Source organism: Electrophorus electricus, chromosome 12 (assembly GCF_013358815.1).
Source record: "Electrophorus electricus isolate fEleEle1 chromosome 12, fEleEle1.pri, whole genome shotgun sequence".
NCBI classification, from domain to species: domain Eukaryota; kingdom Metazoa; phylum Chordata; class Actinopteri; order Gymnotiformes; family Gymnotidae; genus Electrophorus; species Electrophorus electricus.
In genome coordinates, this window is record NC_049546.1 from 7,752,822 (window position 1) to 7,780,051 (window position 27,230).

General features: G+C 41.5%; 2 protein-coding genes across 2 annotated transcripts; one reads left to right on the forward strand and one right to left on the reverse strand.

Annotated features, from left to right (window-relative positions):
* Positions 1-307: 307 nt before the first annotated feature.
* On the reverse strand, positions 308-6,780 carry abhd2b (abhydrolase domain containing 2, acylglycerol lipase b). The gene is made up of 10 exons (XM_027013911.2): positions 6,607-6,780; positions 5,766-6,162; positions 5,344-5,519; positions 4,694-4,861; positions 4,106-4,289; positions 3,876-3,968; positions 3,682-3,780; positions 3,299-3,368; positions 3,109-3,193; positions 308-1,389 (listed from the first exon to the last, which is right to left on the reverse strand). Exons 2-10 carry the CDS (start codon positions 5,975-5,977, stop codon positions 1,187-1,189), a joined length of 1,290 nt encoding a protein of 429 aa, XP_026869712.1. The 5' UTR covers positions 5,978-6,162; positions 6,607-6,780; the 3' UTR covers positions 308-1,186.
* Positions 6,781-8,404: 1,624 nt separating this feature from the next.
* Positions 8,405-25,141, forward strand: mfge8b (milk fat globule EGF and factor V/VIII domain containing b). Its single transcript, XM_027013913.2, has 10 exons — positions 8,405-8,605; positions 14,987-15,112; positions 15,261-15,389; positions 19,986-20,099; positions 20,482-20,663; positions 20,845-20,997; positions 21,081-21,225; positions 22,187-22,371; positions 22,690-22,845; positions 23,271-25,141. The coding sequence occupies exons 1-10, from the start codon at positions 8,524-8,526 to the stop codon at positions 23,412-23,414; spliced, it is 1,416 nt and encodes a 471-aa protein (XP_026869714.2). The 5' UTR covers positions 8,405-8,523; the 3' UTR covers positions 23,415-25,141.
* The last annotated feature ends 2,089 nt before the right edge of the window (positions 25,142-27,230 follow it).

Here is a 27,230-nt window from a genome sequence, read left to right on the forward strand (position 1 = left end):
AGACTACTCTTTTTCCAAGAGTGGCTTAATGACAGATATCTAGGTGATTTGAGGAATTTGCCTGATGCGAGTGAGCCATAAACTACTTGCAGCCGCGTAGCTGCTTAATATAAATATAGCTGTATGTTGTTCCACTATTAAATCTCCTGTTCTAGAAATCAAAATCTAATAATAGTTAGCAAAACACCAATGTCTTGACCTTGGTCAGTTTTCAGTTTTAAATCACAACTGAATGGCAGATTGTCACTTGGTATTAAAAAAAACCAAACACTGACATCGTTCTTAACTTTGTGTTTAATATCCACTGCAAGTAATGAAGCAAATATCAACAAAAACACAGAGTGTAGTGTGCTCACAAAAAAAATAATCAGCACAGCAACAAGATTAAAAAAAAAACAAAAAAAAAAAACTGCTAAAAGACCACTACATCGTTGGTGTGCGCATATACAAGCACTCAGTTCTCACTTCTTCCGTTTGGTTTCTTTAAATTTACATAAATTTCTACACCATAAGGATCGTAAAAATCTCTTGCTTTCAGCAGGAGCCACTAGGGGGCAGCGTTGTCTTATTGATAAAAACAACTGATGTTTTCTCACGGAGAATCACCCCTGTAACAACACGATCGACTTTATCATCTGGCGAATGGCTTTTGCCTGCAGCATGTCATCAGTTCACCATACAGTATAGCAAACCAAAACTGAGGCACAAAATTCAATTCCTGTGGATGTTGCTACCAAATATTCATGTTCCTCTGAACAATTGAGACCTGTTTGTATTTCAGAAATTGGCTCATTATGAAAAGTGTTTCCATCTTTAGCAAATTATTCTGCAATCTTCCATTATATTTCCTAAACAGATGGTGTAATCACACTTTTAACAATCTCTTTAAATGTGACACTTGCCCTTCCACATCTCAGTTCAAATCCACCAATTACCTTAATATCCAGCCCATTCTGAGCATATAATGTTTCATAACTTGTGATGTCATTTATTTGTTTATCTAACTTTACCTTGACTGTGGTGTAGTTTGCTGACTTTGTGTAAAGTGATCCAACATTAAATGTATTGAAAACCTGTGGTTACAGTGATAAACATGCAAGAGTCCCATTTTTCTTCTGTATATTCAACTAATGCCACTGACCCCAACCGCTCTTAAGTTGTTCTTCTGAGTGAACAGATAGAGGCCTTAGGTTTCGCTTTTGAGCTCTGTGCAGTCCGTTGCTCGGTGGCACGATAGCTGTCGCCTCTTCCACTGGCACACGGCGTCAGCGTAGTTGACAACAACCTTGTCCATCCAGGTGAGTGGCTGTGGGAAGAGCACAGCACCCTCGAAGAAGCCCAAGTGTCCCCCGTGCAGCGTCAGCACGAAGATCACGTTCTCCTTCTTCTCTATGGGGGAGGCCAGGTGGGTCAATGTTAGTGCAAATGTGTCTGATACCACGCCGGTCACTGTATAAAAGGAAAGGCAGTTTTCCATGGATTAAAATGTATATGGTGTCAGTTATTCTGAGAGAGAAACAGACATTGAATCTTAACGCAAGGTGATGAAGTGCACCTAAACAGACACGCCACTTATTTCCATCTCAGGTCATGGTCTGGCATTTCTCCGAGCCACGTTTCACCTTGCTGCCTTTCTCTTCCTGACCGCACAGAGCCCTTCCTGTCTTTCACTTTGGAGAGCTAAGGCAGACAAGCCAGTAGGCTTATCACAGTATGCAATCAGTCTTAGCCCTCAAATGACTAAAGGCAGTAACGTGACCGTCAGGCCTGCACTCACAGAAAGCAGCTATCTGTCTTCAGCCCTGATAGGGATTGCCAATTTTGATATGTGGTTAGCAGTAGCACAATGCTACCTAATATGTGATTAGACAGTCATAGGGTGCCCCTGGCCAAAAGCATGACAGCATCTCCACCAACAGCTGGTGTGAAAAACACAGGCCTCTTGTGCGCCCCATTAGCCATTAGCACTACGCTTATGCCATGTGGGGAAAACACACCGTAACTGGCAACAGCTACACTCTGAAGAATAAGCACCAAGCTGAATCCATTGAGGTTGCTGTGTAAACAGACATGAATAAGTTAATAAAAGGTACCCTAAGCCCTCAGTTCACCAATTAGGTTCCCTTCTTTACTATGGAAGGGATCAATAACAAGATGTTAGGTTGTGTCGTTCAATTACCTGTAAATGCTTCTCTACAAACCAAAATAACACCAAACAGCAACCTCATATCTTCATGGTTTTAAAGACAGACTGAACAGAGACTCAAAGCTAAAAGGCTTTGTTCTAGGTAGGCAGAACCTACAACATATGTCTTCTACCGTTAAATCCACCTACAGAACGAAATTGGTTTCTGGTCCTTTAAATTGTTACCGACTTTTATTTGTGGTTAAAGAAAAGATGAGGATAGAATTACAGGGTGTATCCAAGGAACCATCTTCACAGGGCAGGCTGACGGGCCAGACCCTAAGGGAGCACAGAGGATCTGAGGAGATGGGAGGCGACTTCCTGGCTCTGATAAATAATCACGCAGGAGTACACAGATCGCATGGCCCTGAAAAATTCAGCACCAGTGCCGGAGCACGGAGCTCAAGCAGCACCACGTGTCCGAATGTGTCCAGTGGAGCAAGGAAAAAAGATCTGCCACATGCCTTGCCAATAAGCAAAGCAGCGGTACGTTAGGACTCGCAGCTCCTCAAAACCATGCATCGTCATACAAAAAAAAAAAAAAGTAAATAAATAAAAATGGATGTCCTTTCCCACAGACTTGTTTGAACATCCATTAAAAGATGTTGCTTGGTTTCCATAGTGACCAGGTGCTACTAACAACAAACAGTGATGTAACTCAGACAGAAAGAGATGTACTGTTTTTGATGGATTAATAATCCATGATCTGAAAGCGAGGTTTTGTAAAATTTTACCAATCTGAGCGTTGCAAAGGCTTTTTCTGCAGCCTGAAAAACGTGTACTGACTGCTTTCTGATTTCATGGAATATACAACCGGGCTAGCTTTTATCTCCAGCAGACATGTTTAAAAGATCACAGACTTTTTTAATTAATAATGAGGCACACACTTTTCTAAGCGAGTAATACACCTGAAGAGGAAATACCTGCCAGTGTGCGAGGTATGGTCAGCAGCGACTCATGGACAAGAGGATCATCTGATGAGTTCACCAGCAGGAGAGGAACATTCACCTGGCACCCAGAGAGGATGTAGGATATTGTCACTGACGATACAGTGTTTGCTAGCAACACCTTAATATAAATATCACCTTTTGAAACTGCTTCAGACATACTTACATTGTGAATGTAATTTACACAGCTTTCCTTTTCATAATATTCTTTTAAAGAATCATGACCATGAAACTTTCTGAGGGAAAACAGATGGACAGAGTTTCATATGAAGCCCGGAAGGTATACTAGAGTAGCCCATTAAGGGCTATTAAAAGACTTTTACAGATTCTTTTGCACATGAATAATGATTGGATCATTTGAAATATTACATCCAAAGAATTTAGCCTGGTCTTCAATGCTTTAGTCAATCAATTTCTTACTGAGAAGTCCTGGGGAAGGCTAACATCAAATATTCTGTATATCTACAATCGACACAAACACCTCACTCTTCTGTGACGCATAATGAAAGGTCCAAAAGTGTGATTAGGTGAACCTTTATTGTGTACTACCTCATGATGTCATCTATCTGCATGAGAGAAGTGGCTGTGTACAGACGACTTAGATCTGTGATCTCCATTTTGCTGGTTCGCATGCCGAACAGGCTTCCTCTGCAGGGTGAGCATGTCAGCATTACACACTCTCAAAAATATTCAGCAGCCACCACACTCACAATTACCAGTCCTTCCATGTTATTAGCACCTACCTGTGGGACAGAATTAGCTTTTTCATATTATCCGCCAGAAAGAAGTTATAGAGTCTCCTGCACTTGTCCCACTTCAGAAATGTCGCCTGGGCCCTAAAATGAAAACAAAAGAAAGAAAGACAATACAAAGTAGCCTTAGATAAGTAATAATTCCAAACAAAACATTAAGAGGCATGCTGTCCCCTTAGGTAGAGAACAGTATGGAAGATGCTAGAAGAATTAATACAGACCTCAGAGCGCTATAGCCCTGACAGACACTGACACAGCACAGCACCTTGTCCTGATTGGCCGGGTTTTCCCCCAGGAACTTACAGACGAGATTCCCACCAAGACTGAAGCCTACCACTATGAGCTGGGTCTGGGGGAATGTTCGTCTGATATAACCCATCATGGCTGAGAACTCCCAGGTACAGCCTACAGGAAAGAGTGTATGCCATCAAAGCAGTGCTTTAGCTCAGGGAGTGGAGTGCTTTAATAATATAGGATTAACATTAAGTACTTTACACTCTAGTGAACAGAAAGTATTTACACTTCATTACTGGCCTTAAATAAATTCAGTTTTTTTTTTTTTTAATTGAACATGATATGTAAAAAGTGTAACTCTATTAATGTCTGCTGGCCTAGTTACTGGGCTGTTACGTCATTACCTCGTTATCACTTTTCCTAACCTCTTGGTCAGTGAAACTATGAAACAGCCAGGCACCCATGCAAATAAAGAGAATGCAGTTTCACCAGTTCAGTGATGAAATAGTCATAGGATCTTGTCAAGCAGCCATTTCCCATAGGCAAACATGTTATTGTACAAACCCAGGTCCTACCATAGGTGAACATCCTGGGGGAGGTGAGTTCGATGTTTGGCAGAGCTCCCAGATGGTTAAGAACAGCGCATCTGTAGCCCTGCTTCTGGGAGTGATCCACGAAGGTACGGATGTAGTGCTTCTCACTGTGGTTAGCAATCCCAGGACAGATTGCCATGGTTATGTCATCTGTGAGCATACAGCACACACTCACTCAGCATGTAGGTTCCCATTAATGTTCCTTTGTTTGCTTTCTGGTGGTTTGCATGTGCTGAGGGATGGTGCACGAGAAAAACACGGACCGACTGAGGGTGTGTGAGGAATTGGTGTGGGACCTCTGATTTACAGAGCTGAGGAGTAGTTATTTGTTTACTTTATAAAAGTTAGTAAGAATTAGGACGGGATGTTATGTGTTCCAGCTGAGCACTGTCCCATGAATACTACTGAATTTAAGTAAGCAGAAGCTAATAGTTCACATTGACCTAATACCATCTTTTCATATCCAAGGCCCAGCCTCTACTATGACTGACCGAAGAGAAAGTGAACTCAGATCAGGGTAATTTAGGAAATTTGCAGAACATTTTTACCCCAGGCATGGACTGATGCATTTCAGTAAACAACAAATTTTTTTTTTAAATGTAAAAAAAAAAAAAAAAAACAAAGCCACTCACCACCAATTACATGGCCACCAAGGGGCTCAAAAAGGTCAAACGTAGCTGTGGCTCCATCCTGCATGGGAAGGAACATGCGCATGCCACACGGGTGAGGAGAGCTCACCCGGCCAATCTTCCCATAGAGCGCAGTCTGAAAGTGGCCACTCTTACCCCACAGTAAGGGTGGAATATACCTGCAAATACATATGAGCGCTGGTACTTGTAGCTCAGAGCCTAGGGCTTGGCAGATCTGCCCAAAGGTCATGGTTTGAGTCCAGTCAATGCTGTATCCTTAAGATAATCTCAAGTTTTGCCAACAGACATCCCTAAGTGATTTTAAACAGCAGCATCACCTTAATGATGCAAACCTCCATTTCTTTCCCTCTCACTCAGTATCTAGGGGTTGTACAACGGGTCCTGGTAGAGGTGCGCATACTCACTCTTCTGTGAGGATGGAGCAGGACTTGATCAGATAATGGTTGAGGGGAGTATCGCGACAGATGATCTCAGGTGCTGCTGTGGGACTCTTCAGGTTGAGGCAGCGCACTACAACGTAGAGCACAGCAGCCACTGCGGCTAGCTTCATGCCGTCAAACATGGCTGGCATGTCTGTGCTGATGGTCTGGGCATCTGTCTCCACATGGGCACTCATGGTGGACAACTAACCGATCAACTATATTTGGACTGAGCTTAGTTACATTTTGAAGATTTCAAAATGCACATTAAAAACAACCAAACATTTAGGCAACTTCAGCTTTGATATTAAACAGAGACGTGCCTTTCTTCTTGGCAAATATGTTCAACTTCATCCACTGCTGTTCTTGGTGCTCTTCAGACCTGAAGATGAAAAGAATGCTGAAGCCCAAAATACTAGAACATTCACAAGAAAAAAACAAAACAAAACAAAAAAAAACAAAACAAAAACCCACAACTAACCAAATCAACTTACTGGGAAAAAAAAAAGTGGTGGCTTGCATATGCTGAATTCTAATCCATTTATTTTCAGGCTGCGGTAAGGCAACAAGTGTTACGCAAGGATGTGAGCACACCTGCGGACCGTTAACCGCACTGCAACGATGCAACTAATCAGCTCACCTATCAAAGCTACATGGCAGTTTGTTTTGTCTCGGTCATTGGTCACGCTGGTTCAGCTTGAGATATCTTACATAAGACACTTTAATGCATCTGCCTAGTTCTTACAGTAGACCACAACCTGTGTTAATAAACTTTGATGGTAGGTGTCGCCACAAGAAAGTGTGAATTAGTGAAAGTATTACTCACCATTTTAAGGAGGCAGAATCTTGTGTCGACCCAGCATAGATGCATTCAGTTTTTTCAGATTACCTTTATCGTAAGTTTCTCCTCCTTCATTATTATGCCACGAGGCCAAGTGAACGAGAACAGAAAATACTGCATTCGTACGGCACCTAGCAACTGAGTTTCCTAGTGGAAGGCATCTTCATCTGGCATCTGTTACTGGAGCAGAGCAACGTCTACGTCATTGTTTGGGTGTCTACGCTGCCACTGGGGTTTTTGAGCAGTAATAGACGGAACACTCGGCGTACTAACAGAAACATTAGTGGTTAATTAATTACGATAAGTATGTCAGCCAACCTAAATTAGGGAAATTTTGGAATAATAGCCTTGAAAGTCTGAAAAAAAAGACGATGGACAGATTAATTCAGTGCTAAAATCCTTCCGCTCTTAAAATGTGCATTCTTCCACATTTTACTGACAAACAAGCAACAGTGTATACGTGGTGACAGCAACGATGAACCTTTACTTTTTGCTGCGTGTATTAAAAAGCAATGACCACAAGGTGGCGCCATTAGCTGGAATCACCAACCACTGCCTCAATCTGTTGTTTACAGTTTACCCGTAAAGTCGCAGGTGCGCTTGTTCGTAAGCGTGCTCACTGAAATGCAATAACTTTTGGTGTCGTTGTTGATGGGCATTTGTAATGTATGCCAGTTGCAGTACAAGAGATATCACGCTTCCAAATATCTTACAGGTATCTTAGGACATTATCAAACTTTCAGTGTCCATTTTAGGTGGCCATTCCTACACTAAATTTCTTCACTGTAACGCTAGGCGGTTGACAAGATTTCTCGCTCAACCCGCATTCATTATGTCATTAGAAATTGGAAACGGCGTTGGAGAAAATTCGGCTCATTTTATCTTAGTCAAATCAGGTTTGATTAGTGGAGTGTCTGAGTTTTGGCAAGAAACCAGCGCTTACAGACACTCAGAAGGAGAGCAAGGAGAGACATTAATGAGCTATTTTTCTGCATTTGCCAAATGAATTCTAACACAGCACAGTTTCCCTATGGTGTCACGGGTAGTTAACTTGGCTTAATAATAGCCCATTTCTCTAGTGCTCCGTTCCATAATAGGTAAGGACGTTGCGTAGCGGGAAGACCCTATAACACGGGAACTTCCGAGAATTACTGGTCGAGTGTTTTCTATACATTTTGGCTATTACTGGTCGAGTGTTTTCTATACATTTTAGCAAATAGCCACAGTATGAATCAACAGGCTAACACACTTTGCTCAGGACGCCTACTGTCGAGACACATCAGCGAGTCCATTCTTTTGGTTCAAAATATAATTTTATAATTTCAGATTTATACTCTAAACAACCACTGGCTGTGTCGTTGAATTGTTTAAAAATGTTTTACTTAGAAATATCCCAAAATTATAACGTGTTAAGAACATGCTGGAATAAAGCTCTCAATGAGCGGTGCTTTTACCATACGTGATTATCACATAACTGGAATAAAGCATAATGCGAACACACAAGTCGGCATAATATATTAGCGACAGCTTTTTCCATTAATTTCTCATACCCTCCGTTATTTTTTTCTTTTCAGGAGTGGCTGTATTTATCACGAAGAACGTTTCAACATTTCGTCCCATCTTCTCGGATGGGTCGCTTTATTTACTGTATCGCGACAGTCGCCGTCGAGAGCAACGTACAGTCGCGCCACAGCAGAGACGGCCGTTAGCCACTCCCTCAGGGCGGGGCTACAGTTTTTAAAACAACATGTAATTGGATGACCGCACAAACGCACGTGCAAGCGCAAACTTCACAGCCCGTCCCTTCTTGCTCCTTAATCCTGACCGTAGGCATAACGGTACTCGCGTTCACGTCGACTCAAAACCGCACGCAAGAGTTGGAAAGAACCCCGAGAGCGCACCATGAAAACTTGTCCAGTCCTCTCGCGTTTTTCGCTACTTTTTGCCGCCTGTTTTCTTTTTGCTTCTATTTTTGCAGTGGACGGTAAGTATTTTTTTTTTCTCTCTCTCTCTCTCTCTCTCTCTCTCTCTCTCTCTCTCTCTCTCTCTCTCTCTCTCTCTCCTCATCCAGTTTCTACAATTTCGGAGTAGCAAGAACGAGTGTGTTAGAATTCTAATTTTTTGCTAGGCTAGTCACACAAGGCAGCATACCAAAGTACAGTGGTCATTTTGTAAGCGAGCTGTATATGAACCTTGCGAAAAGTCAGGGTGTGTAACACGTGTAGCATAAACCAGTCAACTGTCTTGTTGACAAGTAGGGTACTGTAATTCCATAATTAACTTTTTAATTTTATCCTGTTCGTTTATTACCATTTATTTTCAGAGGGTGCAGGTCCTTTCAAATTCAGTTTTACCAAAAGTATAACCGACTTACTGGGATACTTTGATCCAACGGCTAGGTTCAGACATTTCTGACCCCCGGAACATTGTCTCTATCAGTAAGATACAGTCTTAGATAGGGTGTAATTATATTTGATAAGAGAGGACCTACGTTTATAAGGGCATCCAGTTGATACCCCTCAAAAACCAAATAACCTTCCATTGTGTGTGCCCAGACTTAATGCACATAATGTTCCTGGCGATTGGCTTTGTTGCTGTGTAGACCTTTGAGTGCTGGGGAATTCGATGTCCTGATTATTCTTCCAGTAACAATGGCCTGAAGGCAAGCAGAGCCATCACAAGCTGTTTGGGGGGGATGTGTAGGTGACTAATTTTTTTGTGAGTTCTTTTCTAGTCTCTGTTATGGTTAGGTATATTGGTCTGCTAGATAGTGGCCAGGTATTCAGTTCTTTCATTGGTGGAAGATTTACCATGCCTCAAGTTTGTCTGTTGATGAGATGTAGGCATTATCATTTTTATGATTGTGTGCTCTTTTTTTCCCCGTCTGAAGACTGCCTCCCAATGTTGTTTACATTATGTTATTTTTTTCCCACTGTGACCAGCCACTGCTGTAGTCTTCTGCAGAATTTGCCTTTAGTTGTATAAGTGCTGTTATGCCCGAGGCCGTGTCTTGGCTAAGTGTGAAGGTGTGGCTGAGTGACCTGTGCACTGAGTCACTTCCCTTGGCTATGGCTACCAAAACATGCATTGTAACCCAGCTAAGCCCATCACTTCCTGCCACTAATGACCAGTGCTGCAGGGCTAGCCTGTACTTACCGTACCCTGCCGATACAGTCGCCAGTGCAGGCTGACTCTCCTCACCGATATGGTGTTTTTGGCTGGTGCTTCTCCTTTAAAGCAGTAACCAGGGTCTGACCCTAATAAAGATGTGACTGCTGACCAAGAGTGTGTCTTTTAGAGGTCGACTTTCTTGGAGTTTCCTACTTTATTCCTTCTTCCTTCCATTTAAGCTTTTTTTTTTTTTTTTGCATCTTTTCCTTAATTTTGTTCACACTTAAAGTGACCATGAAGTACCACTGTTGGGGCACCATGCCATTATGCACTGTGTGAAAACAGACAAGGTGCTCTCACTCCCTCTGTCTTTTTCTCTCTCCTTTTCTTTGACACGCGCACCCACACACACACACATACAGTAGAAGTTTTCTTAACATGCTTATCCAGAATCGTTTTGCGTTAATCCAAACTCCTAACCTCTACTTTTTTGGAAGAAAAAAGTTTTCCAGCTACTAGAACTCTAATCTTTTTCCAGCACTAAAGAACAAAAATTCCAAAACCAAACAGCCAAACACCAGGCGCTTCAGACCAGCCAAGGGAGTAAACTCTAAATATAGCGACCATACGGGCTTCTCACGCCTCTCTTTTGTAGCGGTTTGAAAGCTGTCACGGGGCTTTTGCCATCTGGCAGGGGGTCTTTTCCTCAGGGGATGCACCCATTTGTTCCGACATCTTCACTTCTTATGCTAAGCCTGATCAGAACCGCCTCCTCTCTGAATCATTTTTCGGCCTAATCAATGTTTAATTTTTCGGCCTGGTGGCATGATGTTTCTTATTTGAGTCCCCTCTCTGTCTCTGTCTTTTGTGCCAGTTTTCAATCTGCTGTGTTGAATTTTTAAAATGATGATCCATGTGTTCTCACCACTTCCCCAAAAATTTTGGAAACTGCTCTTTCTTTTGATCCTTTTGCCAAGATGTATGAAGTGTAGTCATTTTTATGTTCGGGTTTTGTTTTTGGTTCTAAAATTGGTTAGACTTTGTTGTGCCATGTAGTTGTGCTATAGAATGTTTTTGCTCCTGTTGCCTGGAAAGGTGCCTGAATATTATGCAGATATCGCTGCTCATGAGGCTTGGCAGTTGGTACCTGTTTTTTAATTTTTGGTTTTCTGCTCTGTTTACTCTAAGATTTAATGCTGCATATTTAATTTATCATCACAATCAAGCTCAGACATTTCAGATACGTGTTCTCTGGATGTTTTAATAAATATGCATCTCTGTGATCCAAACATAAATAATTGGTTAAAATAATGAAAACCAATCAAACCATGTCAAATTAAGAGGCTATTGCATAGGCTATTGTAATCAAAATTATGGCAGTATGATCACAGTACAGTATCTCTGTACATGCCTTATTATTCTTGCAGGTGATTCTGTGATGTCCAGTTTTAGGACCACAGTCTCTACAGGGCAGTGTGCTGTGTCAGGTCCGTATATAAAGTAGAGAGTGAATGGCCACTGAAAGAATTCATATACCTCTCCTATATCTTATATAGTTGTTTCATTAGTGTTTGTTGTTTTTTTTTTTTTTTTTTTTCTGTTTTGTACTACATTTGCTAGACTTACACCTAAGGTTTGTGTTAATTGCTTCTATATTCTTCTGAATGTTTTTGAAGCTCTTTTCTGTGCCATTGTGTGATGTGCCCACTGCACAATGTGCCTCTGTGAAAGCAGGCACCAAGGTCAGGAGGTGATACGTGCTCTGAGCTGAGGCCTTCAAGGCCACGTTCCCTGCCCTCCCTATCGGCCTGACTGGTGTGCTGTTCTGACCTTTGGACACACAAAACACCCACTCACACACACACACACACACACACACACACACACACACACACACACACACACACACACACACACACACACTGAGAGTAGTGTGGACTTACAAAGCCCACAGTATAGCTCTAAAGATGTCTTCAAATCTTTTTCCTCTAATTTGTAGAAGTTGTAGCACCAGTTAGAATTTGTGGTGCTGATGCTGATTTTCCAGTTTGGGTCATGTTCTTTATGATCTTTAACATGTCGAATGATGCAGAGGTTATATAGTTAACTTAAGCATGGAAAATAAAAGCCCCATCAGCTACTGCTAAGACTTCTTCAGGGAACCTGAAGGCCAGCCCATTGCTGTTGGCAGTTGGTAGCTTTGGTTGGTCCAGTCAAGTTAGTCTAACTTGTTGTACCACTTCGGAATCCTTTCCTATATTCATGTTCTGGCATGGTGGCTGTGTGTGGGTTTAGTTGTGGGTTTGGTTGTGGGGTTTCCTGTACCCTTGTGTGCTTAGTGTTATGTATTTGTGTTACTGGGGAAGAGTTTCTGTCTACAAAAGCATCTGTGATTTCCTGCCCATCAGCAGGTTCCAAGACTCTGTGACACTACAACTGTATGAGCATAGAGTGCTGTTTATTGGATAAAAAGGATTAGAGCCATGCTCTGTGTTTATAAGCTAGTCATCATATACATGCAATGAGGATGCCCTAGAGCTTTGATCAAGTGTTATTTTCCACAGTTGTTATTTTGTCTTCAGTTATTATGTATATGTTTCACTGAGCAGTGGCATTAAGATGCACATTGAATGACTTCTGCAATGGGAGTAGTGAGTCATATGGCATGAGAGGACTTGGTGCAGTACCATGATAATGTATTACTCATCATCTGTACTGGCTGGGTTGCAGACTTGCGCCCTTCCTCTGGACTTGCGTGCCATCGAATTCCACTGGGGTTCCCATCTGCCCCAGGGTTGCATTTTATTCTTGTGAGAAGTGAACACACTTATGTTATTTATGTAGGAGAGCTTGTGATTGCTTGCCTCCTGTCGGTGTGCAGGTGTTGTGCTGGGGTACAGTTCCCATGACCACTGTAAGGCTTGAGCTCCTCTCCTGCTACCTGGATGTTTCTTCCAGGGCTGGTCAAAATGCAAGTTCAGCTGGTGAGATGCTGCTATCGAAGGTGATCAAATGGACTTTACAACTGATTCGCTCTCTTTCATTCTAAAGGAATGATGTTGACATTGTCAAAGCACAGACTTTAGCAGAGTGAAAAGAATGAAATGGGGAAGGATGACTAATCCAAATTAGAGGAGCAGTATGTAGAACTTCTGGTATAGCTCAATGAAGTAAAATGACTTTTTTTTTTTTATTATACTGACAGAATACCTTTTTTTTGTTGTGAATAAGAGGAGGACAGGCATACAGTTATGTTTATGATGTTGCAAAGTGTGAAAATCCTCATTGGTCCTGAGAATGTAGTTAAAAGCAGTTCCATCATTCACTGTTGTTTGCTACAATAAATCAGCTTCTTGATACTTCCATGTATTGACCTCCAGATACACTCATGCAAGTTTGCTGAAGTTACATTATTATCATTAACTTATGCAAACAGTTTCACAACTTAATTTTTTTAGTTTGTTTGGAAATAAAAGGAGAACTGAACTACTTTGAATCTGTTGGATTCTGCAGTATCTGTAATGTACCACTTCCTGTCATGTCAGATTTGATCATTCAGCAAGAGCATTCTTTTTTCTTGCCCTTATCTGGGGACTTCTTTATCTCGGGACTTTATCCTAGGACTTTCCGTAGGGAATGTGGTCATCTACGCTGTCATGAAAGTTCTCTTTCAGAGTGATTCCACAGATACTGCAGGTTTTCCAGACAGAGCCACATGTTAACCAGTGAGATACACTGCTGACTGGTTTTGAGAATGTAGGTTCTTCATAAGATCTGATGTAATAGAGAGTTGCACAAGCACCATTTTAATGAGGTTTTGTGGGCCAGTGCTGGATCACACCCTTGGAGACAATAACCTGTCTAGAAGGCTGTGAATCTGTGCCATGATCAGAAACAGGGATCTCAGTCAAGATCCATAAGCATAACTTCTACTGAACATTTAACATTGTAGAACCTGTGGTTACCTGGAGATTTAATGATCATATGAACAGGGTTTAATCCCGAATGAACCCCCATGTTTCACTTATGGTGTTTTGGAACATTGCCAAGGGAGGACAGGAAGTTTTGAGTCTTTCACAGTTACATCCCAGCTAAGTAAAGATCTGCACTAGGGGGTTTATATTTATGTCCTTAACTGTTTGCAGTTGTTTTTCACAGGAATTAGGAAACACTTGAGGGCTTGTTGTCCCAAATGAACATACCTAAATTCTGACCAACCAAGTTCAAGTTCAAGTTCAAGAGGTTTTATTGTCATTTCAGCTATATACAAGTACACAACAAAAACGAGACAATGTTCCTCCAGGACCATGGTGCAACATAAAAACAACACTGCACTAGACAACATGCTACACAAGTGCAAACAGTCCAATGTAGTGCAAAATGTCATTAAATAAACGATAAATAAACAATAATAAATACAGGACAGGACAAATACAAAATACAAAATGAGTAGATAGTGCAATTTAGTACAGTACACAGTACTGGGCATATGTAAAGCAAGTTGTGCATAGCAATCAGTGACATGCTACCCTGAACATAGCAGTCACCGGTAGCAGCCAGAACAGTTCAGAGTACAGTGCTGGTTTAGTACAGCAGCAAGTAAGATAATGTGCAAGACTGCAACAAAAGTGCATAGTTTATTTGTGTGAGGTTTGACTTCAGGATTAGTCCGATGCAAAGCAATGTGTGAGTGTGTGTATAGATATGTATGTATGTGTTTGTGTGTGTGTGTGACTGTCTATAAGCATGTATAAAAGTGCCCATTTTCGAATCTGAATTGGAATTGGAGTTAGCCAGAGTTCAGGAGTCTAATGGCTTCTGGGAAGAAGCTGTTGCACAGTCTGGAGGTGCGGGACTGGATGCAGCGGTACCTTCGTCCAGATGGAAAAAGGGTGAACAGTTCATGTGAGGGGTGTGTGGGGTCTGACCCCAACTGACCAATGGCCATGTTGCTGTGCTCTCTTGCATAATGTGCTGGCCTTGTCAGCGCTCTGGACCACAGTGGACACACACAGCAATTTCGTTCCAATCTGAAGCAAACACTGGGCTGCACTCTGGTGTCCAGTTCGGTTCTACTTCTCCTTTCAGAGGAAACAGAAAGTGCTGCACCCAGATTCATTGTTAGTAACTGATGGAAACTACTGCTTATCACCACACTGTGGGTGAAAAGGCCAGTGCAGTTAAATCATATGCAGAACATGTTAATTTCCATTCTGTAGGCGAGTATAACTGACGTGTTATTTCTCTTTCTCAGGTGAAGTGTGTGAGGTGAACGTGTGTCTGAATGGAGGGACATGTGTGAGCAGCGAGGGGAAAGATCGCTTCAAGTGTATCTGCATGGACGGCTTCACTGGTGAAAAGTGCAACGAGACAGAGACTGGTAAAGAACTGCTCAACCACACACCATATAGAGGTCCCCTCGCCCCCGCTGTACAGCAGCCTTAAAGCTAGAGGAATAAGATTTAGCTGCTTTTATCGCTATAGGAGCTGTTGCCTATCATAAATCGCATTTTACCTTTTGTCCTTAGGGCTGTGTCATCCAAACCCCTGCAAAAATGATGGCATATGTGAGATGGACAGCTCGCAGAGAGGAGATGTATTTACTGGATATGTTTGCAGGTGCCCAAAAGGCTTCAGTGGCAGCCACTGCCAGCACAGTAAGAATCCCTCTTCAGTCTAAATCAGCAGCCTGGGTCATATCTTTCCTTAGGAGAAGTCATAGCGCACCAACCCAGACTGACATGCAATGTTGATAGCGATAAGCGATAGTAGCGGTTGTTATGCAACCAGCAAAGCCTTCTTATCAACATAACTGAACACAGGACATTGCATCACATGTAGCTGTTCACAAACTGGGTGTTTGACTGACTCAGTGAAATGAGTGAAATCACTCGGCCAGCGTTGGCCCCCAGATGCTACTGGAATGTTCTGGGGGGCAGATGGCTTCTTGTGAGCCACAGCACAGTGGAAGAGTGGCCCCACTCCATACTCCATACCCTGACTCTGCTGGCCTTTGCTACAGCCATTGGGCTGTGGCTCACAAGTTGCCATCTGCCCCCCAGAACATTCCAATAGCATCTGTGAGCCACAGCCCAGCAGAGGTGTGTCCCCTCTCCATATTCTGACTCTTTGCTGGCCTTTGCTGCAGCCATTGGGGCAGTGTGGGGAAAATCCCTGCTGCTGTCATCACGAACAGCTGCAGTGTGCAAACTCCTCTACTCCACTCCATTTGTAGAGCTTCATGACCCAAAATGCGCTCAGATAAAGAAATTCATCCTCTGATGTATCAGTTTTGCACAGATGTTTCTTTAGTCCAAAAATAGAATATTTTACTCTAAAATGAGAGTGCATACTGGAAAGATTTTTACATGTGCTTTTAATTTCAGACATAGTGCTGTATGTTATATTTTGGACTGAGATGTTCTGTATGAATGCAATTAATCTCTAGGAGTAGAGCATAAAGACCAAAATTTGCTTGAAGCGTCTTTCTTGTTGCATGTAAATGCAACAAGAAAGACATCAGGGATGATTGGTAGCAGCCTCAGCTCCCTGACTTCCCCTGTGCTGATGAGAGAGCACTGGCCTTCACTGGCAATTTGCTGCCTATTTCCAGAATGTGGTGTCATAGTTATGATGTTTTGATTGGGCAACGCTAAGTGTGTGTGGGTGTGAATAGCGAGCCTCATCCTTAGCTGAGGGGTTGGAAACTGTGGTTAAAGATCAGTGAGGCTGTGGAACTCCAAGGCGAATTTTACAGAAGCCTTGGAGACAGACCGGCAAAGCAGCATCCAAATCTCGCTCGCCTTCAGGTTTAGACGAGAATGAGTACATTGTGTGCCCAAACGCACCCACAGAAACAGTGTATAGTTTAAGACAAACTTAGTGCCAGCACAAATTCAAATATATGCCGTATGCACATCCACACTGTGCACACACGCGCACACGCACACACACACACACACATACAAATACACATCTCCTGGTTGTCCAGCCAACAGGGAGAGGCCTGCTGCTTAGCTCACCCACGCTGTCACACACTTGCCTTGTTGCTGGGGTAAAATGCAGTTTGAGATGGAAGAGTTAATTAAGTAAACTCTGACACTGTCGCAGTATTTCCTCTTGATGGGTGCGTTACACTGGCAGTGTGAAATTGCTCTAAAAGCTCGGTGAGAGGCCATGAAATCTGTGTCAAAAGCTTTTAGCCGGTGAAGTATTAGTCGCATTAACTTGGCTGAAATAGCCTGCTGTACAGTTTCACCAAAGCACTTAAACTCCATTTTTAGAAGCAGATAAATGTGTTGTAGGAGCAGTTAAGATTTTTCAGCCACTGTGTGTGAAAAAGCAAGAATAACAGAAGTCATTCAGTTTAAGTAAAAAGCCATAAGTACAGCAGTTATTTCCATATTTAACTATTATTTGTCTGTTGATCAGTTATGAGGATGTGTGATTTAGTTGGACATATCTGTTTCCCACAAGGAAACTGATCTCTCATTTTCCCTCTTGTGTTCTTCTCAATCTATGGTTTACAAAATCTCTCGTCATTTTCCCAAAATATTTTCTCCCCCATTACTTTTTATCACACTTTCAAGGCTCTTTTTCAAAATCTCTCTACTCTGTTTACCTTTTAAAAAATATATTCTCTCTTCTGTTTGTAAAAATGCTTGTTGCTGTGATTGTTACATCAGGTCTGAAGAGCAGAAACTGGATGCTGGTCATTTTTGTTTTTATTTTAGATCTGTGTTAAAGCACTACTCACATCTTAAAGCACAGCCCGGGGGCACCTTCACTCTGCTCAGTTACACTCCTTTTTAATCTCATTGTAGACTGTGCTGCCAAGTGTATGCGTGCGTGCATATGAGTGGGTGGGCATGACCAGCCATCACAAGACAACATTATGGTGGCAGTGAAATTTGTGGAAACTAATAAGCTCTCATCTGTGCTTAATAATGCTACTGTACTGCTGTTCTCGTCCTGGCTTCTCACCCCCCGTTACAAGTAAAAGTCAGCTCAGCATTGCCATGCCCTCAAATGCCTTCCCCTGCTGCTCCCAAAGCATGCTGACCTTGCCTTGTATTGATCAGGGTCACACTGCACCTGATTTGAGATCAGTATCTGCTTTCAGTTCATGCATTGCCAGAATTTCCTATTGCTGTTCACTTGGAATGATCCATCCTTTTAGGGATGAATTCTCTGTATTACTATATGTGGGAGCTGTTATAACTCTAACCCATGTTACAGAGATAGATGTTCTTACGCCTAAAGATAGTACAGACATCCAGTCACTCTGTTTATGTCTCACTGGATCACCAAGCATGGGTCTGCCTTCCTGCATTACATTACCTCCATGTTTTCTGAGCAATTGTGCTGTGGGAGAGTAGGATGAGGATGATTGTCTGTACAGAGACTGCCGATGATGGACTGCACAGAGACTGCTGTCACCTGCCAGGGCCTATGTTTCCTAGCTTCATATCTGTCACTTGTCTGTTTCCTAGTGGGAAAGTTTTTGGAGCATTTTGAAAATATTAATACAAATGTCAAAACTATTAATAAATGTAAATGCACAGGAATTACAGTTTATGAACTTTGCTGGTTATTCCTCATACAAGCAAATCTAGTAAAGTTGCTGTTTAAATTAATCCCTTTGTTAATAAATGTTGGACATATTAAAAATATTACAGTCATTGGTTATTACATCATTTGGATAATTAAAATCTTATTTAATTGTAATCCTGGCATTTGGCACATCTGAAAAGCAGCTGTCTAGGTTATGGCTTTGCATTTCTGCTCTGACCTCAAGAGTTTTGGTGTGTTTCAGTTGTTCAGAGCCACCTTGTCTCAGGGTGACTGTGAGCAGTCACACACTCCATCTGTGCACACAACCACATAATCTCTTGATTAAAAAAAAAAAAAAAACATACATATATACACACAACAATAGCCGACAATAGAACCCCCCCCCCCCCCCCCCCCCCCCCCCCAAAAAAAAAATTCTATTGTTTCTATTGTCAGCTTCACTTGATGTGCTGTATGAATGTTGTGTGAGTGTTTATGGCTGGGTTTCTGGATTTAACAACTCACTTCTCCATCTTTGGGGTCTCTCCAGATATTCTGGATTTGGGTACTTTTTGCCTGTACTACCTATCCTACAGCTGTTTGAAGAGGCTGTCTCCCCTCTGGAAATATGAAATGCTATTTGATTTTTAAAAAAGGGCAATTTGTGAAGTAACATATATACAGAATTACATTAGTGCAATATTATTAATATTCTTAACAACTATTAACAACTTGTATAGTTTTTTCCAATTTAGTTGCACTTTTATTTTCATAGTAAAGTTGATTTCAGACCAAGATAAAAGAATAGCACTTTAGAATTCAATATAGTCTCATCTCAGTTTTAAACAAACAGTGCTTCACATTAATAATACTGTGCAGCTTTATTGTAAATATCTTTATAGAATAAATATTCTGTATTCTTCTGCTGTTGTACTATACAAGAAAAAATAATCTTTTTAAAGTGAATTCCAAGTAAATAGTGGAATGACAAATTTCATTCACTTGCCTCCAAAATTCTACATGCACTGTATAGTAGACTGGAGCCCACAGTGAACACATCTCAGAGGAACAGTGAACACACCAGAGTTTTGGCTCATGCTTCTCTCTCTGTCTCTGTCTCTGTCTCTGTTTCTGTTTCTGTTTCTGTCTCTCTCTGTGTGTGTGTGTCTGTGTCTGTGTCTGTGTCTGTGTGTGTGTGTGTGTGTGTGTGTGTGTGTGTGTGTGTGTGTGTGTGTGTGTGTTTGTTTCATCTTTCATGAAGGGGATTGTGTTCAAGGGGCTTTGGAAACAACCCACACTAGTCTGAATTCCATAAGGGTTTTTTTCATGATAAGAGATTAAAATCCCATTGATTTGGTTTGCTTTACCCCAAATGTGGGTTTCTAAATCAGATTCTTCATAGGCCTTTTGAATCCTGTTAAAAATGGTTGCAGAGAGCTGAAAGCACAATCTGAGTATAAGTCTTACTACAATGATTCGTAACAGCTCTAAGTAAGAATGTATTTGAATACATTTAACAAATTTAGCATGCATGTTACTGATGGCAAGGACACCATCTACAGCTCAAATGCAGAACTGTAGAAAGTGAAACATAAAAGTCAATTAGTCATGTGTCAATATGTTTCCATGCCCCGGAATTAGGGAGATGATGGCTAGCCTTGGTTCCTCTGGTGAGAATAACTGTGGTTTCCTTCTTGCAGATGTGAATTACTGTCTGAGTCAGCCATGTCAAAATGGAGGTCAGTGTCGGGATCTTGATGGTGGTTTCAGCTGCAAATGCCCTTCACCTTATGTTGGGAAGCACTGCCAACTGCGTGAGTGGGTTTATTTTTTTTTGGAGGGGGGGGGGGGGGGGGGGGGGGGGTCAAATTGGATCACTTCCAGAGTCTTTGAAGGACATCTACCAATCAAATCATATAGTGTTTGCTTTGACTGATCAGGGCTAAGAGGTATGTAAGTGATTTAATATTGTTTTTCAATTATCATATTGGGAAATATTGTTTATAATTAATGAATAAACTTCCTAGACTGAGCTTTGGCTTTGATAATGACCTTGTTGGCTGTGTGTGTGCACGTACACGTGTCTGTGTCCCTCCCTATGAGCACTGTCCTCATGCCGTTCATCCATCTGTCTGCCTTGCCGTCTGTCTCGCATAAGAGTGGATAGACTCATAATGTGTCATTTTTCACCTGCAGGCTGCATCTCTCTGTTGGGAATGGAAGGTGGTGGCATCGCCGAGTCTCAAATCACCGCCTCCTCCATCTACTATGGCATTCTGGGATTGCAGCGCTGGGGCCCCGAGCTGGCCCGGCTTAACAACAAAGGCCTGGTGAATGCATGGACTTCAGCTTCACATGACAAGAACCCCTGGATTGAGGTGTGCTAACTTGGCTAATTTGCCTATGTGTACAGGCCTTTTGCCATGTGTCTGCCTTGGCACCACAGTTAAGGGTCCACCTCCACCCTCTGTAGCATGTTATAAAATGCCAATTTCTGTGATCATCAATATTTTTCTGATTCTGACTGCTGGTTTTGTGGATACATTTGTGTATGTGCAGATCAAGATGCAGAGGAAGATGCGTCTCACTGGCATCATAACCCAAGGTGCCAGCCGCATGGGCACCGCTGAGTACATCAAAGCCTTCAAGGTGGCATCCAGTTTAGATGGACACACATATACCATGTACAGAGGCAAGGACCAGAAGGACAAAGTGAGCTCAAAATTCTGCCACTCTCTAATGCTCTCTGGAGGTCTACCCTTGCTGTATGACATGAATTTGGTCTGCTCTGCCAGATTTTTGTTGGAAATATGGACAATGATGGGACAAAGACCAACATATTTGACCCACCCATAATCGCTCAGTACATCCGGATTCTGCCTGTAGTGTGCCACAGTGCCTGCACTCTCAGAATGGAGCTGGTGGGCTGCGAACTGAACGGTAAACACTGAAACCCCATCCACTGCACCTTATTCCCACTGAACAAACACCACCCACTCCATGCACTGACTTATAGCCAAACAAACAGCATCCACTATACTGCTTTCCACTTAAATAAGCACCATCCAGCGCACTGCTTTTCAGACCAGTGACAGTAGAGGTGCAATTACCAAAGAACCTCTGACTTTCTTTGAGTAGATACAAGGAAACTTAATTAAATGACGGTCTGAAGGGATCCCAAAGGGTTCAATTTGGGATAACAAAATTAAACAGAATCCCAATTTACGTGAAAAGCTAGTTCTGCTTGTGCTGTTCAGAGTGTGCGGTCAAAGTCGAGAGGTTGTTTGGTATGAGAAGCCAGCTCAGAGACAGAGGCTCCATCCAGCCTGGGACTCAAGCCAAATAATGTTCTATGAGCCCAAACATTAGCTTTAGTTGGAACATGTGACTTGGTTATTATAAACCATGACGCTGAATGTCAAGCACGTTCCAATTAAAAGTATTTGGATGTTTAAGTCATTGTTATTTGCATTCTAAAAGTTATTGTCTTTATCAGTACTGGATAAGGTTGGAACATGTTGATGTCATGCTGCCACTCTCTCAGCCTTTGTTGTGCCTTGCTGTGCATCTGTCTCTCATGAACCACCAGAATGCATGCGTCACTCTCTGGCAGTTGCCATGTGCATGCACTTGTTACATGCCCCATAATGCAGACTGCCGATGCCACTAATGCGTATGAAGTCAATGCACGCGCTCTGCTCAGGGCCGGGTTGGAGCCTGTCTGGGCTGGGCTGCTCGTGTTGATGAGCTTCTCCTCCATCCCTCTGTCACTCCTCTCCTGCTCTTGCTTCCCTTTTCATTGTCAATCTCTCTCTCTCTCTCTCTCTCTCTCTCTCTCTCTCTCTCTCTCTGGTCCCCCCTCCTCCAGTGTTTGACTCCATGGTTTATTTGAACATGACAGGTTGCTCAGAGCCTCTGGGCTTTAAGTCGCGGCTGATCAGCGATGCCCAGCTGTCTGCCTCCAGCTCTTTCTGCACATGGGGCATCGAGGCATTCACCTGGCATCCGCACTATGCCCGTCTGGACAAACAGGGCAAGACCAATGCCTGGACAGCTGCCACCAACAGCAGAGACGAATGGCTGCAGGTAACGACCCCACTCAGGTTACACAGAATTTAAATAGGGAAAAGGAAACCATGTGCAAGAGTTGTGGCTAAACCAGTGGAGAAAGTAAGAATGCTTGAGTTTAACACAGATATTGTTTCATCACCAAGCTAGATTTAAATGCATGGTCAAAGTAGACCCCCCAGTTAAACTGACAACAATGTTTTAAATATTGTTTTATGGATTTCCTTCCATATATTGATTTACAAATGGATGTGACCACACACTGGTAGCATTTGTGATCACAGCATCACATTCTGGACATTTCTAGAAGCATTACACCTGGACTTGTTTTTGTAGGTGGACCTGCTATCCCCTAAGCGCATCTCGGGCATCATTACTCAGGGAGCCAAGGACTTTGGGACGGTACAGTTCGTTTCGGCCTACAAAGTGGCTTACAGTGATGATGGCCAGTACTGGACTGTGGTGAAGAACGACAAAACAAAAACAGATGAGGTTCAACCATTTTTCAGGATTTTGTTCCAATCTATTTTTGTGCTATCTCTGTTGTGGTAGGATAGCTTACTTGCTGCAAATCTAGCATCAATGACAAAGTGTGTGCAGTCTTAAAAGTTGGGTCAACATGCTGGGTATGATTGTTTATGGCTGAAAGAAAGGGAGTAAAGAGACAAAAACAGGGATGATTTTGACATGCAGCCAATTTGGAGGTTTTGGAATATCCAGTTGGCTTTTCCCCTGTTTAAATCCTAAAAAACAGAGCTATTGAAATGAATGGAGCCAAAATAAAAAGTGCCATACACACTCAAAAACCTTTTTTTGAATAAGCTTGACGGACCTGTTTTGTAGTGTAGATTTTAAGCCAACAGTTTACTATCTTTACTATTTGTCCTCTGACTTTATTTTTTTAATTTTATCTGCAGATCTTCCCTGGCAACAGTGATAACAACGTGCACAAAAAGAATGTGTTTGAACCGCCTTTCTATGCCCGATTTGTTCGGATCCTCCCGTGGGTGTGGCATGAACGAATCACCCTGCGAATGGAGCTGCTGGGCTGTGATGAGTAATGCTCCACCCCCTAGCCCCACTTCACCTCCCACTGTCCCTTCCACTGTCCCTCCTTCCTGAGCCACTTATGCACTGCCTTGCTCACAGCACCAGATGGCGGTAATACCACATAGTCCTGCCCAGCAGCTGATCCCAGCATACCAGGCTTTGGGGGTATCTCACATTAAGAAGGAAATAATAATAATAATAATAATAATAATAATTCTGCAATGAAAACTCTGTACCTCTTTTGTTCATGATGTAGGGAGATTTTGCCAAACAAAACAACTGAAAAAAGAAATGATAGTGTAAGATGTAATTCAGAATTGCTTAGTATTACATGATTAGAGTAGATTGAATATGTTCCTATGAGACTACAGTGCTCTTAAGAGATTATATTACCCCAGCATTTAATGTTTATGATTATTTGCATAGAGTGATGTATATAAAGCCCAAGTTAATAATTATACAGAAGGAAAAAAAAATGTATTTTGTTAAAATATTTGTTAACTGGTTAATTAGTTGGTTGTAAAAGCATTGTCCAGATGCAGTCTTTTTATTTGGTAAGTGATGCAGTCTCTGAGTAGTTCATAGCAAGACCTGATCGTGAGCATGACTTTTTAAATGGTTGTAAAAAGTTTTTGTCAAGGTTTTTTAAATGTTGACCTCCATATTTCATACTTTTTAAAAAGTTTCCAAAGAAACCTTTTTTTAAAAAGTCATTTGGCTTTTTTTTTTGTGAAACTAAGTTCTCAACAAAATACCAAACAAAAAGTTCAGTCAACACAAAACGTAGCTTAAAGTGTAACAAAGGAGCAGCAGTATATCAATTGCTGAGCATTAGTGCTTTGGCCATACACTGCCACGGATATTTCTCAGGTAGAGGAGAATCGAATGCAATGTGCTACTGATTTTTAATTTTTTTTAACAACACAAATTATTCTAAAATAAACTCATTTTTGAATATTGTCATTTCATAAGCCAAAGTAATCTCATCTTTCCATGTGAATTGGGTGAAGCAGAAAATGTGTCCTAGCCCTGTTTTTTACATTACCTATTCAGCCAAATGCATCATATGTAATATATTCAGTGATTAGCTGGGTCAATAGGGTTTGAATTTTTTAGTGGTCTAGCAGCAATTGAAATGCTCCTATTATAAAAACATATGTGATCTTCCCCAACAAGGGGGAGAAAATCTAATTTAGAATGATTGCTACGGTTACACTGAGGCGCTGACATAACTCCTCCCCAATCTACATAATGCTCTCACAGTGCCATGCTCTGATTCCTTCCCCAACAACTTTTATATGAATTATGTATTTTGGGCTTGTGCAATATGATATGAGCATTAATATTAATGAAAAATATAAATGGAACATTTTTAGTAAAAAGTATTTTCTCCATTGCTTACAGATGAAGATTTAAACATGCTGGTTGGTAGTAAGAAACACTGAATAATATATTATGCAGTGGTTGTGTACTACATTTAAAAGCCATCTCTGGAATTCATCATCAGTGTTGGCAAATGATTTTCAGTGGTTTTGTACTCCACTGTGAAAAGATAGCAACTTTGTAATTCCTATTCAGTATGTTCTCTGTTCTGTCTTGTATTCTCTGAGGTTTCTTTTTTTTGACAAGTTTCCAAACTTGTATGTAACATTCTTCGATTTCACTTGAGTGTATCTTTTTGAAATATTTTTTGTTTTTACTAACTGAAAACAAATAAACAACCCGAATCAATAATGTGGATGATGGCTTCCCTTTCCCATCGACTTCTCTCTCAACTTCACTTGTGGAGAAACCCTAACCAAACAGGATATATATCCTCTACAATGTGATTGCCAAAGGAGACTCTTCCATTAACTTTGTGCTCAGTTGGTGAACTAGGTACAGTGTATTGAGGCCCTATCCAGAGAGTGAAGCAGAAAGGCTCAAGGGCCTAGTGTTTGTCCAAAGAATGGCTGGAAAAATATATTGCTTTCAGGAGGATTAATTCTTGGATTAATTTGAGTTATACCAGACACACCATTAGGCAAAGGTTTTAGATTAAAACCTATTCATCCTCTACAAACATGTCTATACAGGAAGCCACTTATTGATTTAAGGGTTTTTGAAGATATTTACTCCATTTGATATTTGGAAACAACTTACAATTGAGAAAGTGGTGAATAGTGATTGTAAACAACTCGTAGGGGATGCTGACATGTATGGACCTGACAAGTTTTTCTACAGTTTTTTTTTTCCTACAGATTTTGATGGTTGCTTGCCATGTGATACTATTAGAAATAGAAAAACAACTCGCAATACAAATTTTGCTGAGGTCCCTCAGCCACACCATATACGTAATGTACTATATGCCTCATGTTGCCAGTACAGAAAATAGTTATTAGTAAAAAAAAATAAAAAATAAAATCAGAAAGGTCTTCTGCAATCTGCTACCATTTTTTCAAGTCCTGTAGTTCAAGTACATATTATAGAGATTAAAAGACAGACTGCACTAGGGCCAGCAGGTCTGACATGAGCATCAAATATTACTAGCTAAACCAGTTAATGTAATACTTTACTCCCTGACAGGGGGTAATTGCTGTGAAAATAAATTACCTTCTCTGCCTTCATGCCACTTCTTGAGACAAAGATAACATATAATCTACTCATTCACCTCAGGGCCTAAGACTGAACTCTTGCAATGATGTACCACAATTTCTGTCTATTTTAAGTGTCTGTTTACAAGGTTGAAGTATGTCGCTGCATAAATTGTGTTTGAAAATCTCAGTGGGCTTCACAGTTGTGCTTTTAGAATAATAAAATTCCTCAAGGTTTTATTACTTTTTTGAGACCCAATACACAGTGAGAACTTATGAGAACCAGATTATAAGAAATTTTGAATATCTGCAGAAGTCTGAGCCCTTAAAGTGGGTTCTTTAATTGATGTGTGGAAAAGAAGTGCTCCAGAAAATTTTCTTCTTACAACCTGAATGAATATGGTGCAACGGTTACTGTTGAATTTATTAAGATAGCCATCTTAGTTTTTCAGGGTTGTAGTAACTAAAACTGACAAGTGCTTAAGGACAGTCTGGAGCATTCCCATGCAAGCTTTCTGTACCTTCTCATTTAACCAAATAATTAGTGCACAGTGCTCTGTTGGTCTGATGTTAGCAACCAAATTATGTTCCTCTTACAACCACTGCTATTCATGGACTGTTGGCATTCTTTGCCCTAGGCGAGGGCTTTTACCTTAGGTTTGGAAGGAAACTGTCTAGGATCTTCTAACATGCTTTGGTATCTGCGAAGGCAGAAAGGTGCAATCTCCCTCTCATTCCTTTTCTCACTGACACTGTCCCTGTCTGAGAGTGAAAAACAGGGGCTACTAGGCAGAGCTGATGGTTTTCTTTGGTTTGAGTAGGGGTTGCATTACTGAGTGATGGCATTGGCCCAACATCCTGCTTCCACCAAAGCTGCTGAGCAGCTCTTTCCTTTCCCAAGCCATGGGTGAGCTGAAATAACCTTTCCTGATACTAAAATAACACCTTTATTGGATATAGATGGTGACATTTAGGAACAAGAGGACTTAGAGAAGGTTGTTGGATCCATGCCCTAGTGCCTTGCTTGACAGAGACAGGGTGGCATGAACATTGTGACCAAACCCCAGTGACTATGTGCATGTGAGAGAGAGGAAAAATCCCTTATCTGTATGGATACATATCCCATCCTCAGCTATTGACATTGGAAACTTAACCTGTTTCAGGGGCCTCTGGAGAGGGGAGGAATTCTGGTATCAGCTTTTCCATAACCAGCTGTGTTTTTAAGAACATTGTCAGGTCACTGTGTTATAAGTT

Excerpts from the sequence above, each read along its gene's own strand:
- abhd2b (XM_027013911.2), bottom strand. The coding sequence starts at position 5,977 with ATGAGTGCCCATGTGGAGACAGATGCCCAGACCATCAGCACAGACATG. Across the intron at positions 4,862-5,343 it reads TGGTGGCCATGTAATTGGTG|ATGACATAACCATGGCAATC; the intron begins GTGAGTGGCTTT and ends GTATGCTCACAG. Across the intron at positions 4,290-4,693 it reads CCCCAGGATGTTCACCTATG|GCTGTACCTGGGAGTTCTCA; the intron begins GTAGGACCTGGG and ends TCTTTCCTGTAG.
- mfge8b (XM_027013913.2), top strand. The coding sequence starts at position 8,524 with ATGAAAACTTGTCCAGTCCTCTCGCGTTTTTCGCTACTTTTTGCCGCC. Across the intron at positions 15,390-19,985 it reads TGGCAGCCACTGCCAGCACA|ATGTGAATTACTGTCTGAGT; the intron begins GTAAGAATCCCT and ends TCCTTCTTGCAG. Across the intron at positions 20,664-20,844 it reads ACAAGAACCCCTGGATTGAG|ATCAAGATGCAGAGGAAGAT; the intron begins GTGTGCTAACTT and ends GTGTATGTGCAG.